The sequence below is a fragment of the Anoplophora glabripennis genome, unplaced genomic scaffold (assembly GCF_000390285.2).
Source record: "Anoplophora glabripennis isolate ALB-LARVAE unplaced genomic scaffold, Agla_2.0 scaffold881, whole genome shotgun sequence".
In the NCBI taxonomy this organism is placed as follows: Eukaryota; Metazoa; Arthropoda; class Insecta; order Coleoptera; family Cerambycidae; genus Anoplophora; species Anoplophora glabripennis.
Window position 1 is genome coordinate 156569 of NW_019416965.1, and position 18439 is coordinate 175007.

The 18439-nt window shown below is 30.6% G+C and overlaps 1 protein-coding gene across 1 annotated transcript in view; it reads left to right on the top strand.

The window, feature by feature from the left end:
* Positions 1 to 15792, top strand: part of LOC108914145 (zwei Ig domain protein zig-8-like) — a gene marked incomplete at its 3' end in the record, with an annotated part of 103770 nt that extends 87978 nt beyond the window's left edge. The window contains exon 5 of the mRNA XM_018719871.1: positions 15701 to 15792. Within this exon, the coding sequence (XP_018575387.1) occupies positions 15701 to 15792 (92 nt within the window). The remainder of the gene's footprint in view (positions 1 to 15700) is intronic.
* Positions 15793 to 18439: the final 2647 nt, after the last annotated feature.

Below are 18439 nucleotides of genomic sequence, written 5' to 3' on the forward strand. Positions count from 1 at the left end.
GTCAGTTTTTACACGAAACTTTTAGCAACAGATGGATTGGACGTGGGGGACCAGTGAGTTAGCCTTCAAGGTGTCCAGATACGACAAGTTGTGACTTCTTTTTATGGCGATTTATAAAAAATAAAATTTACGGTACACCACCAACTACTGCGGAAGATATGCGGCAGTGCACTACAGTAGTATTTCAAGAAATTACGCCAGACATGCTGACCAATGTTGAACAGTCTTTTAAAAACCGAATTCGTTTGTGTATTCATCAGAAGGAGGACACTTCGAGCAATTGATGTAAATTAGAGGTCTAATCTGTGTTCCGAGTTTGTCTGTTTTGTTTTGCGTTTTGTTTTAGTTGTTGTAGTTGTAGTTGTTTAGTAATTGTTTAGTGGTTTACTTTTATGTGTCAAACCATTTTTTAAACATGCCAGTAAATATTGACACTGTCAGTCCCAGGCCTAATAAAATTTGAGGGAAAAGTGGTTTTGCAATGCTTTCTTGACACTGGTATTAAGGAGGTTTATCTAATTTGGAATTGACGAACAAATATTCATAAAAAAAAAATAATGTAAGCTTATTAATATGAAGAAAATCCTCAAAAAAAATTATGACTAGTTTGGATACCTAAGAGACGAGATATTAATAAAATATTTTTTTACGATTTAATACACAATCTTATGAGAATGCAGATTTTTTTGGTATTTCCACGTAGAATGCGCAACAAGTGACGAACAGTTTCCACAGCAACAGATAAATAGAAAACCAATATCTAAGAAACCGTATGACAGCTCGTAGAGATCGATTAGGTACTTGTAAGATACATAATTTATAATAATCCTCCTTCAAACTGCTGCCGTTGACTAACTTAACCTTGATATGCGTGATAGCGGCAACGTCGCGGTTCTCGACGTAGCGTATTATTTGAAATTCGCAGGTGTGACATATGATGTATATTTCAAGCTTAGGCATCCAAACAAAGCCAACCAAGTGCAGCGTTGCCAAATCTAAAGGCTTACTACTTTAGTCACTAGCGAGTCTACAGAAACTCTCGTTAGACTTTAGACGTACCTCCGTATCCGATAAACCTCCTTAAAACCATTTTTTTAAATTTTACAGTTACAGAGTTACAGAAGAATTGCTCTTAGGTGGAACACCCTGTATAATAAATCACAAAGAAGAATTCTAAAATTTCCTTTTTTTTGGTAAATAAACCTCGATTTTCTGATATTTCTATTTTGTTAGTGTTATAATGTTTCGTTAATTATAACAAGTTTAATAAATCTCTAAAACATAGTGGTTATTCTTCGTTATTAACAGCGGTAGTAGAANTGTATAATTTTACTATTAGAATGTTCTAACAGCTTTTTTATATACCAAAATTGCTATAGGAGCAAATTAACACCTTATTAAGGCCTTGAAAATCTAAAAGATGCATTTGCTGCTATTAAAAAACAGTTATATAACTTTGAGTGATGTAATAGTAGCATTTGTGTTAGTTGGGTACCTAAGAGACGAGATATTAATAAAATAATTTTTTACGATTTAATACACAATCTTATGAGAATGCAGATTTTTTTGGTCTTTTCACGTAGAATGCGCAACAATTTCCACAGCAACAGATATAAAGATAGATAGAGTATAAATAGAAAACCGATATCTAAGAAACCGTATGACAGCTCGTAGAGATCGATTAGGTACTTGTAAGATACATAATTTATAATAATCCTGCCAAATCTAAATGCTTACTACTTTAGTCACTAGCGAGTCTACAGAAACTCTCGTTAGACTTTAGACGTACCTCCGTACCCCGATAAACCTCCTTAAAACCATTTTTTTAAATTTTACAGTTACAGAGTTACAGAAGAATGCTCTTAGGTGGAAGACTCTGTATAATAAATCACAAAGATGAATTCTAAAATTTCCTTTTTTTGATAAATTAACCTCGATTTTCTGATATTTCTATTTTGTTAGTGTTATAATGTTTCGTTAATTATAAGTTTAATAAATTTCTAAAACATAGTGGTTATTCTTCGTTATTAACAGCGGTAGTAGAAAAAAATATGTAATTCACGTTTAATGATTGTTAATTAAGACAATCCGATTCAATACGATGCTCACTTACGGCAAATTTTGGTGAATGGTGAAAATTAAACATAATATATCTCACCTTTCAAAAAATAAGTTACGTTATTTGAAACAGTTTGAAATAATAATCTATAACTACGATTTCACAACTATATTCAGAACGTTTCGCCGAAAGAGATTAAAAGTATTAAAGTGATATTACGTTTCATAGAGCCAGAACAGAAGGCCGTGGAAACCCAAACAATTTAAGCTCAGCCCATGCAAAAGAGGCCGAACGCGCCTCTGTTACATCCGCGTACACGTCGGTGGCGTTTGGCGGCACATGTTTTACCGTCAACTTTTTGTGTTTTTAGGTAATTCTCTGGAATAGTTCGACTGCGAAAACCCTTTTTCAGCGACACAATGAATGGATTCAGAAGCGCTGGTCTGAAAGGCCTGGAAAGTGTAGGGATTACTTTGTTGGAATTTACTTTCTCATTTTTAATACTTCATATTTAACTTAATTATCCTTACTTACCTAACCGTATTAATCTTTATAAATTGGGAAGCTCGAAGTTCCATCCATTAATCAACTTTGTCGCCTGCGTCAGCTGTAAAGTGTACCCAAATTTTCAGATGGAGGATTTTCAAACACGAAATACGTATACCCAACTACTGCATTTGCTTACCACATTGAAATTATTAAATAATGTTGATCGTGGTTGTCTTGGTGGTACTTTCAACGTAGTATTACGTTCGACTAGAATTAAACAATATTAATATTACTGGATTCATTGAAATATTTAGTGATTAGTTAATGGATAGTTTCCTATTGTAATAATCGTGGAATAACGAGAATAATAATAAGTTACGTTAATTATTCTGTTACAAAGCGCCTTTTCAATAACGCTATTACTAGAATCTTCAAGGAATGTATCAAGTTAAAAATCTGCCTAGGCGCGTATGACCGAACACAATCACATTACGCTGCTATCTTGGTGAAAGGGATTGTTAATTTGTTAATAATTACACAGGGGAACAATTTTCACACCCAAAAACCAGACTTCACTTGCCCGAAGGTTTTTGGTGCGTAGAATCCGAATCTGGTGTCACAATTGCTCCTATACGTCACGTTTCCGAGATATCCTAACCTAAAAGTGCAAAAACACGTTTTTGCTATATTTGAGCTTATATCACAGAGCGAAATTTTTTTTCTAAAAACAAATCATGCCCTCCTAAACTACCTCTCTCTCTTACCCTTCAAAACGCTTTTTTCACATTTGAAAAATCTTTTTTATTCGCGGAAATATCATTGAAGTTAGGTACTTTGCGTTTTTATAATAGCTGTTTTACATTGACAATTTATTCATGAATGAATTGACGAAGTTCTTCATGAATTAATTCACGAATTTATTGGTAAACAGTGTGGTTTTACACTGCTCCAGACTTTGTCAAGTTTTTTGACGTATGAATCAGTTCTACCAATGAATCAAAGAAGCAAATAAATTTTAAAAATGTCTCCTTTCCACTCATAATTGTAGTGATACAAGAACAAAAAAACGTGTTTTTGCACTTTTAGGTTAGGTTATGTCGGAAACATGACGTATAGGAGCAATTCTGACGCCAGATTCGGAATCTACGCACCAAAAACCTTCGGGCAAGTGAGGTCTGGTTTTTGGGTGTGATCTTTCGTAAAATTTTGTTGCCCTGTGTTATCTTTCTAGATGTTGCACATTTTAATTTTAAAGCGCGTGGCACTTATTATGATAATTAATTAATATATACAGGGTTACAACTCTTTAATTGTTACAGAAATGGTTAAATAGGCAAAAATGTGCAGAATTTTATAGCCATCACGGATCTGTTTTTAAATTTAGAAAATTCCGAATAGTTCCGAAGATATTAGAAGAAAACTGATTTTATGCTATTTCTTTCTTTAGTCGTATTTCACTTGTTTTTCAAAATTTTTGTCAAAAATATGTAGTCTGATATAAAATGATGTGAGGAATAAATTTTTACTGTCAGTATTGACGTACCTTTCTCTAAAGATGTGTGCTGAGCAGTAGTTAACTTTTGTTTTTTTTTTTATGGACGCTATATTGAATTTTTACCTCATTCGAAAAAAGGGGAAATTCTCTTTACAAAAGTATAATTTATGGGGTTTTTATAAATACATAATCAATATATTGAATATAGTTATAATATTAATAAAAAAAAATCAAATAGCTCAACTGGATGTTAAATTTGTAATATGCAGTCAGTTTAACTCGACTTGCAAAATTCGTTTGAAAAACTCTGAATACGTGGGCTCCGCGTAGCTCACTCCTACATCTGTAAAGTGTTTACAGTGGTGGTCATGGTTACTGTCGTAGTTAAGCAGTACGGCAGTTAGAGACGGATTGGAAGTGGCGCATATTTACTATGTAGTTTGGGCTTAACACTACAGATAACACTGCCAAATTTCAACAAAATCGGGTAAAGGGTATTTAAGATATTTACGAAATAGCAATTTTTTGCAAAAGTTAAATTAAAATTGTTTACAAGTTCCCTTGATCTTCAAAGCGAAGCACCTGCGGACCAATGCTTGTGTGAACTTTTTGTCTTAAAATCACTTAAATATTCATCTGTTGAATTTATTGTACATACTTAATTAACACCCTGTATATATCGAACAAACGGTACAAAAGAGTGATAAAATTATAAATTACATAAAGTTTTTGTTAAAGAAGTACACATTTTGTAATCTCTTTTTAAATTTATGTTGAATCATTTCAATAATATGTATTATATTGAGGATTCCAAATAACTGAAGCAAAATTAATTTGACTAAATACAAACGTGTAATATAAAAGTAAGAAGCTTTAGAGTTAGTAAATTTTCGACTGCCTCATAATGAAACCCAGCATCTTAAGTGTTAGATATTAGTTTATTAATATGGGCAACAAATAACATTTTACTATCAAAAATCACTCCAAGCTCTCTAATTTTATTTCTGCGATTTAAAATTGAATTGTTGGTACTATATTGATAAAGGAAAGGTTATTCATTTCATAAAATTGATAATATGGCATTTATCAATGTTCATGAATAAATTATTGCTTTCACAAAAAATTACAAAAGCATCAAGATAATTCTGGAGTTTTAGACAATCAGTAAAATCACGAATTGATAAAATTAGTTTAATATCATCAGCATTCTAAAAGACTACAGTAATTAACACATTCTTTTATTTTATTAATATAAAATATAAACGTTAGGGGTCTCACGTGCGATCCTTGAGGCACTCCTGACAGTGAAATTTGACATAAATCCATAATGAAAGTTAGTTTGAATTTATGCAACTGCATGTCGAAGATATATTTTAAATTAAAAAAAATATATAATAATAATTAAAAATGGTTCGGAATAAAACGGAAGACACATTTTCCTTAGAAGCACCGGCCAGAAGTAACTGCACTTATCCCATACATAAAGTACTCATTGGCGTCAAAATTGTGAAGTTCTTTGACGTTATCTCTCAGCATCTCCGCCACTGGTTATTAGCAAGTTTTGCATTAGAGAACGCAGGATAATATATATTTACATTTATTTTTTGACTCTGCCATGTTTACTTGAAAGCCTGAAACCGCATGTCCATCCTGTAATATTTCTTCTGTAAATATAAATACGGGCACAAAATTGCAATTAAATCGATATTATGAAGACAAAAACATTCGTTAATGGCGCTGCTCAGGAAACAATAAGTGTCAAATTCTGAATAAAATTAAATTAGCAATAATTCTTCAATTACATAATTTCGTATTGCCATTTTTCACTGCTCCGTTCCACTCAATAACAGAAATTCGTGGAGTCTCTGATGAGATAAATGTTGACTAAATCAATAACGCATGGGATGCGGGAATTCTGTAAGGGGCTATCCATTGATTCCAATTCGGCGATATATTATGACTTCCTAGCGAATAAACCCGAATAAGTAGATTATATTGGTGTCACCTGTAAGGGTCTGTCAAAACCACGAAGCGAATACGGCAGACTTTTTTCTCTTATGAGATTTGCTCTTTATTAATAATATATGAAGGCGAATTTACAAGTAAAGTAATGAAATAAATGTATAACAATAACAGGCTGAATTGGAAAAGTTGACAGCACACGAAAATTATGTACAGTTACAATATCTAACTTTGAAAATTTGAGTACCTATCTGGCATAGTTTAATTTATTTAAATTATATTATTATTTGATTTTTAATCATTTTATATTTTTCACTTTCGAAAAGAGGAAGTATTACTTTTGTACAAACAATGTACAGAGTGACCCAGATTTGAGGGTTGTCCACTATTATAAGAAAACGAAAAGAGAAAATTGGAAACCACAAAGACCTTACTAAATCTAACACCCTAAAAGCTGTGACGTGATTGAAACGTTTTTCCCAATCTCATAAAAAAATTAATTAACGTCATGTAAAGGTCTTCTTTTCTAAACGACTTTTATTAAAAAAGGTTTTGCGATATGTTTTTGTTTCAAAAAATGTAAGACGATATGGAGGAATTAAATTAAGTCTGTACTGATCTTATCAGGATTGTCGTAGAAAAAAAAAATCGCTATATTAATTTTCAAGTTAACTCAAAGGAAATCAAAAATATAAACTTGAAAAAAATTCTTGTCAACTGAAGTCAGACAATAGATTTCGATATCAAAAATTTAGGTATACAAACGATATTTAAAATAAATAATAATTATTCAAAATAAAAACTGATGTCTAAATATAGGTAATTAATTCGAAAACGCAACTGATATATTAAAGTTGTTAAATAATGAAATAATTCAAACAAATAAATCTGTATTCTTACTGTTCTACTATCACCCTTGACAAATACTAATTATGTAAAAAAAAACAGCTTCTACTAAGAGATCGTTTTACTTCCACATTTTAGTTGGGATTATTTCATCAGGCAGATTTCTTTTTCGTACACAAATAATATTAACAGAAAAAATATATAAACGTTATTTAGAAATAAAGGATGTCATTTTGAAGAGACAATGTCAAAAGCTTCTGGACATGGCAACATCAATTTTAACTGTTTATCTAACTAAACAAAATTGTGCTTTTTACTTTTACCATTTGACTGTTTTTTTCAAAATGCAGTTAGGATATCTTTTCCATATCTACATTTCTGGTATCAAAGAAGATTGTTTGATTTCATTAATAAGATTTTTTTTAAATTGAGTATTTTTGAATATGTTTGAAAACTTAATATTTCTTAAATAAAATAAGAAAATGTGAGAACCAATAATAAAACATGTTTTTTAAAAGAAACTAAAATGGACAAATATTTTTTCAGGTAGATAAACAATTGCAAAAAATGTAATAAAATTTCAAGGGTCGTAAGAAAATGAAGTTGATGATGGTCCTGGAGAGAAGAAACGTTACATATAAAAATTGATTATGCCATTGGATACAGGGCAAAATATGGCCATGAGAAAGTGTTCTTTTTCCAATATCACCTTAAACAAGGCTTAAATGAAACAAAAACGGAATTCCAAAATTTCGTTTTTTTCAAATATTTTGAAAACTGATCATGTTAGCCTTGACACAATGTTGGTCCCCTGATTACGCAACTTTGCCCCCATTTACTTCGTACTTCTTATAGTTTCCGAGATTCCTGTAGTGAGAAGCGAATTTGTAACAGCCTGTATTTGATGATAACTGTTATTTTTGTTTTTAATTATGACTGACCACTCTTTATGCAAAAACAATTCTGACAGGACAAATTTATTAATATTCACTGTAAATAAATCGGTCTGAGTGAAGGCAAAAAGATCCATTTTCAGTCAATACTGGGCATTTTGTAAATTTTACACATTTTTGATAATATTTGAACTAAAACTGATAGTTTCACTAATACAATTTTAGTTGTACTCGTAATAAGAGAGGAAAATTTCACTTAATGGGGTGTGGACAGAAATTGACACATTGTTGAGTGAAATTGAGTGAAAATAAGTCCAATTTTTCTTACAGTGTAGGTAACTTATTTCCTGTTTCAACTTTTCTGATGTGGCTTCTTTTTTCTTTAATTTTGACTTTTTTCCATCACGTGATAATCTTATCACTGTTTTGATGAACCTACTGCAGGATATGTTCCGCATATATTTATTTGAAGAGGTGCCTCTCATAAGGGTTTCACTATTAAAGCGCTTTTTTTTCTTATTTTACACGATATTTTTTTTCTCTATTATAAATAGGGTAAAGAGTAATTCAAACACATTTTTTTTGCCTAAAAATAGTGTTCTAAAGATATCTAACCCACATTTACTTTATTTGAGCATTAAATACCATCAACAATACATAATATAGAACTAATTAATGCTTGTTCAGAATAAAACTCAAATACATATGCAAAAAGCACATGATCAAAAAGGTACTGCGACATTCTTTGGCTCAAAAGAAGACGGTATGACCCAACTTCGATTAAGAAAAAATATCTGACTCGTCTGCTATTGATTCACTTGAAAACATTTTTTTTGGTAATATCCTGCATTTGTGTAAATGAATATGGACGTTTGTGTCACGTAATTTCGAATGTAGTTAGTTTTGAAGCTAATTATTGTTCTCACTAAAACTATTCATGAATCATGAAGAAAATTACAAATATGAAAAAAAATCAGTAGTAATTCTATTAAGTTGTGCAATTACATCCAATAAAGTAATTATAACGGGGAGTTCGCAATTAAACTCTCAACTTTCGCAACATGGCCCTGCACTTAAAAGAATTACTTTTACATATTTCATCCCAACTCCGAAATATATGCGAAAACTTTTCTGTGCAAATACTCCCGGCGCAAATAGCATTAACCCACATTCGTCCTCAGCCCTGGTTAGAACTGAGACTTTTAATATATAAACTAAACAAGGTCGCCAGATATTTACGAGGTAATAAATATGTAAATGTTTGGTATGCCTGGGTGTCAGTCGGCGTGGTACAATAGAATTTCATAATATCAGCAGATGTCACGGGGCGCGGCATTGCCACTTCGTTTAATTTCAATATGGCCTGAAAATATTTCAGTGTCGGGCTCCAAGTGGGAGAAAATTGAAAAATTGCTGGTAGCTGAGGGAATCTCGTCTTTTATATGTATTATTCCACATTCCGAAGAGCACTTGAAATTCGCCAGGAAGCAATTGCGATAACTTGACAGGAAACAACATCAACGTTGCTGGAGATTATGTGTATACGGAGAGCATTTGTACTTTCAGCAGGAAGAAATTTGACGTGCCCCCTTTTCAAATTTTAAAATGTTTCAAGTTTAGATTTAATCTGCTCTAAACTAAATTGTTTCTATTATTTCGTTGAATGAATGTTATTATCTTTAGATAATTACGAAGTACTAAAATGAAAAGTAAAGCTTCTACATAGGAAGAATAAACGCCTTGTTAAAAAAAACTACGGCAATTATTTACTATAGCGTAGAACTCATAAATCCGCGCCAAATTTTGCCTACCCCCCCTATTTTCGATGACGCTGAATATGAATATAAAATTATGTTTGTACTGTCGAACCTAGTTTTCAAGAATAATTTATATTATAACCTGAATAATTAACAAAACAGTTAAACCAATACTGCATTATTGGTTTAATAATACCTGAGTGACATATTTTATTTTTTTTTGTGTATTTTGGAATATTGCATTATATTATAAGCGAGTGAAAAAATAAACCATTATAAGCAAGTGAGTTAATCAATAGAGGTTTTGTTTGAAACAAAATACCTACTAGTAGCAAACGGACTGTGCCATCATAACAGTCTGTAGGTTTCCCACTCCAATTTACCATTAATTAATTTTTTATAAACATGTTTGTGCAAAAAACGCATTTTTAAAAGCTTTTTGCTTATAGAACCTAAACTAACGAAGCAATCTGAATGCTATCAAGGGATAACTGGAAACGAAGAAAACCCGGAACAATCGGAAAATTTTGCGTTTTTTTTTAAATTTATTACTACGCCATTTTTTAAGTTGTAGGGCTGATCCTGTGCAAAAAAGTAGTGAATTAGATGTACTTTATGTGTGCACAAAGCAGGCGCTCTCGGGCCATTAGTTTAGGCACAATTGCAATTTGAATTTTTTGGTGCAGTTTTGAAAAAATTTTGAATGTGTTGGAAATGAACCGATTTTAATTTTTCAGCCGGATTTTAAAAGTAGAAGTATAATACTACAAAACGTATATTTTAACTTTCCGATAAAATGATGCAAAATAGGTAAAAAATTCCTCCAAACATTCTCAAAAAAGGCCGAGCGCGCGTACACGGTCGTAGTGGAGGAATATCGGGAAATGAGGGGCAGTGGATATATAGGTATTCAATTTTCAATATTGTTAGTTATAGTATAATTAATATTATTGTAAGTTTTTTAATCGTTAATTTTTATGATTTAACACTAAAACAATTTTTGCTATGTCATCGATTGATTATTTATTTAAAATAATGAAAAGTTGGTTTGGAAATATTGTTTGACGACAAAGATAAAAACTGATGTTCTTTTTGTGGAATTGTTATAATTTTTTATTAAAAATTAAAAACTATAGGTATCTATTTCTCTGAAAAAATAGTTTACTTTTTTTAGAGTAGATTGAAAATAAAATTCATTAATTTTTCTGCTTGTTATGATTTTTTAAAATTTCTGAAATTATCCCTTAATTTCTAACTGTGTTAATTTTCATAGTACAAGAAAAAGTCCCCTGATCATTTTTATGTGGACTTATATGCTCTACAACTTTTATAAGAATCTTTTTTTCTAGCTCTTACCCCTTTTGAGTTATCTTGAAAAACCCCTTTATTTTATCTTCTTTCACCCATGGCCGGAGGTTGAAAAAAATTACTCTCACTTATTGTTATTACATACCTCAAACTAACTTATACCAAATATTCAGGCAAGTTGACCAAATTGCGATTTAAAGGTCTATTTAATTGGACCACAATGGCAAAATGAAAATGAAACTTGAATTAATTTTCGCCAAATTTATGAATTTTAATCGATTTACTGCCCGTAGAAATCAATTTGCAATACTTAGTAACCTTATTTCAGAGTCAAACAAGAAATTCTATACCATGACGCAATGGTGTCATGATGCGGAAATAGCAGATTCAGTGCTAAGGAAGAAGTAACGATATAAATATTTATTTACTTATTTACTCATTTATTTGACATATAAACGGGGAAACCCACTATAATATTGGCAGATGCGAAACTAAAATATATATACAGGTAGTAACTACATATTGTGAAAATAACTTCAATAAAATAGATACTATATTTTATTAGGCAAGTGGATTATTTATGTATTCTTATTTTTTTGTATCATAGTGTTATTTTTTGAACTAGAACTACCTTAGCGTTTATTTCTTTTTAAAGCCGTGAAAATGTATCAAACTCTTCAAATATTGAAATGTGAGAACGAATTATTCTTGTAATTGGCAAATTACAAATTACAGAACACATTTTTGTTCTATCAAATAAATCAAGGTTTTCTAAAATTTTTGCAAATATTTACACAGAAATTATTAAATTTAAGCTATAGTAAATACCAAAATTAATACTATTATTATTATTACAACGGTATTTCATTCTATTGTAAAAAAATTGTCACAATTGTAGTAAGTTTAAAATATATTTTCATATAGGTAATTAAAATATTTTAAGTATTTTCAACAACGTTATAGATATAGAAAATTGCATATATGTAGAAATATTTGTAGAAAATCTATGAAATATTTAAAATCAATGGTTTCAGTGTAATATAAGACTGTTCTCTGGTGTTTTAAGAGTTGATCGGAGTATCTCTGGGTAAGAATGTGGTAATCATGGAAACGTGAATGTGATTAAAGAAAAAATTATGGTATATGGGAATAAAATCAACTTGTAACGAAATTAACTAAAATTTTCGTTACAAAATTCAGTACAAATTTTATTAACAGTTTTGTTTAAAAATGTTGACGATATAGCCTTATAATAATACTTAATAATTATTATTATTAATGAGGAATAACCTATTGCCCCTTCCTCCCAAATTTTTACAAGTGCTGTTCAATAATAGTTAACAGTTGAAATATTGATATTCATAAATACTTCTTTTAAAATCACGTGAAATTAAGAATTTGTTGACTATTCATTTTATACTAGCTTTACTTTATTACATATTACTGTACTATTGCTTTTTCCCAGAACTTCGTAGATCTATCACTAGTTTATTTATGATTCTCTACTTGAATTCTAAAGTGGAAGGTAAACTACTTCGTTCTTTCAATTTCGTTCCCATGTAGATGAAAACCCAGTACCTAATAGAGGATTAAGTTTACTTTATTCGGGTTGTGTGGGAGCACGGGCATTAAATTTGTATAGAAACGTTTGAAGATAGTTAAATATTCATCTAGAAGGGCAAGCTTATCTAAGCAATTATGAATGTTGAGTTGGTAAATAACGAAGAGATTCTTAACCTAATAAGAGTGGGTAGTAGAAAAATAAATGAAGTAGTGGACGAAATAGTTTGTAGAATATATTTATTTCGAAAATATAAATAATGTTTTTTTGTTATTGAAACATGCTTCATTAGAGTTATTCTAAATGTATTACTCCTTGTAAAAAAAATTCAAACGAAAAGTAATTTTGTACATTTCATAGACGAGGGAAATTTCTACGAAAACTTTAAACTTAATCAGACTACTGTGAAGTGGCCAGGAATTATAATGAACCATCTTGTTGAACTTTAAGTAACTCTTAAAGCAGATATGATTTCCGTTTAGCTTGCTGGCTTAGATCAAGATGGAAATGTTTGTTTTTATTAACTTCGCGGGGATACAAACATTAAGAGTGTAATTAAGGACGGAATTTAATTTTAGGATTAATTTAAGTGATAAAGAAGTACCTACTTCAATCTCCTACTTTTTCAAGAAAATGATATTCAAAAATTGAACGGATTGTAAATATACAGTGAAAATTTCTTAACGATTAAACCTTAAATAAAGCTTTAAAATAACCACGTTAATTTGAAAATTAATTAGCTCCTTCTTATACACAGGGTGTCCGAAAACGAATGGGCCATACTTTAAAGATAGCTTCCTTACACGAAAATAAATCGATTTATATGAATTGCCGTTGGTCCAACTTTACTTTGTTAAAAAAAATTGGAATCTTTAAAAGACTATTTGGCCACGTTTAAGGTTTAAGGGAAATTTGGTATACTATAAAACGGAAATCCCTCAACTTTTTCATCAAAATTCGATAGAGTTTACTTTTATCAGTACGGTGATACCCGTAAGTCAAAAGTAGGATTTGTTAGTACCTAATCGTTTAGAATTATTATGAAGTGAAACATTTTTTTTTAATCGGGGTTTTGATTCTAGAAAAACATAATTTAAATTAAGCATCATTCTGTTTAGCAGTACGTTGAAAAAAAAAACAAATAAATTTTGTGCACATCTAACCATTTCGGAATAAATCTGCTTCAGTTCATCACCTTCATCGCATTTTTTAAAGTCTTCTGCACCATCCAAATCCGCTGGTAAATTCTGCCTTTTAACTACCATAACACGAAAAAATAGAGGGGTAATCTGGTAATAAGGCTGGATAATCTATTCCACAGCATATTTCGACCCTTGTTTGAAAGTCATTAGATATAATCTCTCGTTAGATATAAAGCTATATTATTGACACTACAAGTCTTCGTTAGGAGTATCAGGATTGTATAAAATTAATTTGTTCACGTTAATTGCCAAGGAGCAAATGATGTTTCTCTGTGAAAAATCACCCCTTAGCTACTAACAAACCCCAAACTCCGCTTAAGTGGTATGAATGGACTCAGAAAAGCAAGCTCTATCGAAATCTTATAAGTAAAGAAATTAAAGGTATGATCATATTGTCATAGCTCAAAAACAAATGAATGATAGCTCAAAAACAGTTGAATGACATAGGTATAATAAATTATTTATTAAAGGTTTTTTAAGAAAAGTAATACCAATCTGTCTTGGCAATATTCCCGACCTTTGTTACACAGCAAAGGTACATATTTTTTCCCATATTTTATTTGTGGGATTTTGAGAAAATTCAGATGTTTTATGAAATATCATTTCTTTTTCTGCAAAAAGATGAACTTGCTGCATTTCGCTGAAATGGATAATTCTACAGAAAAGTGGATATTATTTGAGTACCTAAATTTCTGATATCGAAGAGTTTTTAGAAAAAATTACAAGAGCTAATAATACAATGTTTTTTGTCACCTTGTCAAATTGTCACCTTAGATTATTCCAAAAATCTCCTTATACCAAAACGGTATGGAATATATTAGAACATTAACCTTAAACCTTAAAAAAAGAAGTAACCATTTTTTAAGTTCCGTCAATTTTTAAGAAAGCAAAATTGTATTTGCTAAGATAATTTCATCAAAATCAATTTGTTTCAACTTTATAGAATATTCGTTTCTGGATGATCTGGATACTGGAAAAAAATAATAAACAAGAGTGCAAAGATTTATTTATATTTTAGACCTAGTTTGATATTTTACAGTTTTCTTCAATAATAAAAAAAAAGAATTTAAAAATTCAGTATGATTTGTTATCTCTACTATACAAGGTGTGGGGTGTATAATTTATAAAAATTAAACTACAACTTCCTAACGATAATAATAATTTGTCTTATACGAAAAAGTTCTATTTTTGCGGTTTTTTTTTTCGTAAATTACAGTTCAATTATGGATCAAAATATTTTCTCTGGAACGGTCCTGTCCGTGTGCTGTACAATGAGTTACGTGCTGTAGACCAGCCGCGTAAACAGATCGTCGTTGAAAGATAGAAAGATACTTCCCAATTTTTATGGAATTTTTCAATGCAAAAGTACAAAGAAAAATAGATATTAAAAAAAAAACTGATACTTATTTTCTTATTATAATGGGTTAATATTACTAGTATTAGATTATACCGACTTAAAATTATAAAGTTGCATCTCGGGTCGCATAAAAACATTTCCAAAGTTTTTAATACACAGGGGTCGGCCTTAATTTTCATTGAATAAATGAACTTTAATTTACAAAATAAAAACGCGAAGATAGAACTTTTTCGTATAAGACTTATATATTACAAATATCATCAGGAAGCTGTAGTTTAATTTTTATAGATTATACACGCCACACTCTGTATAATGTCTTCCTGTATCTGTAAATTACTCAGAAACATGTTGACAGGATGCAGGATTACGTACTACGTCGTGTATAGTCTCATAAAATATTTTATATCTCATAAGTTGCAAAGACCTAGGTACCTATTATTTACTGTTGAAGGGGTATTTCAGTAAGTTTTAATGGTGGAACATTAATTCTTACTTACGTATTTTTATTTCCCTCTCCGCCCCCCTCGTCCCACAATTTTTTATTGCGCGAGAAACATTAAACGAATTTTTTGTGGATAAACTGACTAACACGATATATACCTATTCCTAATTTACTTTCGCATAGTTTAATCTTACAAAGCTTATTTCACAATTTTCTTTCATTAGCTGAAAGTTAATCACAACCCATTCGAAAAAAGCTGTCGGTTGTACGCGAGATCTTGTGTTACTTTAATTAAAGGAAAAAGTTTAATTACTGCGTTTTTCTTTCAGAGGCGAAAGCGGAAATCCAAGGACCTTCGGAGAAGTATCTGAAGCCAGGCTCAGGGTTGCGGCTGCAGTGTACTGTCCTACAAAGTACAGAGGTTGGTAGAGGATCCGTAATTAGAACTAAGTTTGCAAACTCTTGAACGTTTGTTTAATCTAATGTAAAACATAATTTATTGCTTGTGTAACTTACGAAGGCCTTAAAATAATTTATTTTCGAGGGCTACACTAAACAAGATATGTTCTAAATAATGCTGATCCGTCTTTAGATTTATCTCTTCTTCCCGTCTTAAAATCCCTAAATTATTCGGATAATTTACATGATTCTCCGTTATTCGTCCTAAAGAGGTCTTTATTTCAATTAATCGCGATGTTCTAGAATTAATTGTATCTGGAATAAATCATTTTTAGTAAGATGTTTATACAGTGCCTTTCAAGAGCAGCAACAAAAAGGAAAAAAACATTTAAAGGAATAAATTTCCGAGGAAGATAAAACTTCATATCTGGGTCTGTAAATCGATATACAGGGTGCTCAAATTTAAAAAAAAATCATGTTTTCAAAAATACCTCGAAAATGATTGATGTAGAGTGATGAAAGTTAGGCTAATGATTTACTTAATTAAAGGTAAACGTTTTCATAGATACAGGTATTTTATAAAACTCGATTTGCACTTTGGCTTAAAATCACTCAAGGAGTATCCCCGTGTTTATCAAACATCCTGTATATAGGGTATTTATCGGTATTAAGTAGCAGTTACTGTCTTATCTAAAATCAAATTTAGTCAAATCTTTCTTAAAAAACAATACAGGATGATTTCACTTTAAACAATTAGACCTTTTATTGAATGTAATATTAAACTAAATAATAAAATAACAATAGCAAATAGGTCGAGTAAGTAATTAAGTAATAAGTAACAATAGGGTTGTAGACTGTAAAAACAAACTTGTTGTTTATTCAAAGATTTTATATAAAAAAACCTGCCTATATAGTAAAATTTTAAATATATGATAAATTAGTGGTAGAAATCATTTATGAATTTTTGCGTCACTAAAAAACTAGTCTGACGTCATAAGAGGCAATTGAACAAGAAGCTAGTAGCGATCGTATTGCATAATTTTGAAGAAGAAGAAGAAAATTTGTCAAAATTGTCCGTCAAACTCTGTTGCCCTGTTTCCTGTTTTTTAAATAAAAGTGACACTAGTGACAGCAGTCTATCAATTAAGAGTATTTCTGATAGTTATTATTAATTTCCTGATTGTAATGGATTCAACAAAATTTAAGTGGTGTTTTGTTCTACATTCCACATTCCACATAGCCAATTGCATTACCTCCATAAGACTTCCGAACTGTACTATAATTTTCTATAAATAAATAGGTATTTTGTAATATAAAATATCTGCTTATATTATGTTTTATTTATTTTATTTATATTATAAATAAACACAATAAAAGCATTCATTAAATTTGTTGATCCTTACCTGACTGGTTTTATAACTCTGATTTCGCCTATATTAAAACGATCGTCTCTTTTTAAAAATTCAATTCATGATCATAAATATATCAATTTTCGGTAAAACTTGTAGCTTTCACAAATCCCTTTTCACACATTCTGCTTTAATTCTAAGGGAAGATACGAAATGATTATTACTAAATAATAATTTTACTTAATAAAGGAGTTCGAAAAATAAGGAAAATAACTCGTAGACTTGAAAATATTTTATGCGACAATTTCACTGACAGACTGACACTACTGACAGTGTTGACAGAACGTCTTCTTCCAATTTTTTTCCTTTACGCAATTATTTACACGTAATTTCACTACAAGGTGCCCCTTATGACGTCACAGCCGTTTTGAAATATTATAAAAAAATCAGTTTTAAATAATTATTTTAAAACTGTTCTGACGCATTTCTCAATCTCTAATTGTGCATATATACTAGTTAGTACGTGTAGAATAATATTATCTACTTTTTGAAATTTGTTCAACAACCCTATTCTCCAAAGCGCAATCCTTCCATATCGATACACTTTTGACATCTTCTAGTTTATTTATATATAGAGGAACTTATCATGACATGATTTTCTCTGAGTAGTTTACAATTTTCCTCTATTCTTTGCCACAATTCTTCTCGTGCTCATCAGCCCAACAAGGACTGCAGCTTCAGGAATAAATAAACAAAGCTAGTTATAATACTAAAACGAGATCATCGTAAAGCTTCCTAACCGATAATGCAGACAAAGGAATCAATTTTTGCAGATGGATTTTAAACAAACATGAGTATGTGGACCAGTTTTGCTTATTATGGTCGGTAAATAACTAAATTATTTCCTAAAGGCTGCTACTATTAAAAAACACCGAGATACACTTTTCATTTATTTAACGTAACAGTACCTGAATTTAACATTATTTCTACAAAAAACATCAGTGGTGTATTTTTTTCTTGGCAAAACGGAGCGGCACCTTCAGTAGCACGCCACTGGTTAATGCCACTAGGTTAATGTTACATTCAATAAAAGATCTAATTAGGTGAATAGGCTGTAGTAAATTTCATTCAAATTGTTCAGCGCATTATGAAGATATGATAAATATATTTTTTTTAAACTTGAACACCCTGTATCTCGAATGCTACGTGAACCAGGAAAAAAATTATAGAACGAACTCTACTTATTTTTTGGCAATTAATCTATTCCTGTGGTTTCTGTATTGAAAGTGAAACCACCCTGTATATTGCATTGGCACCATC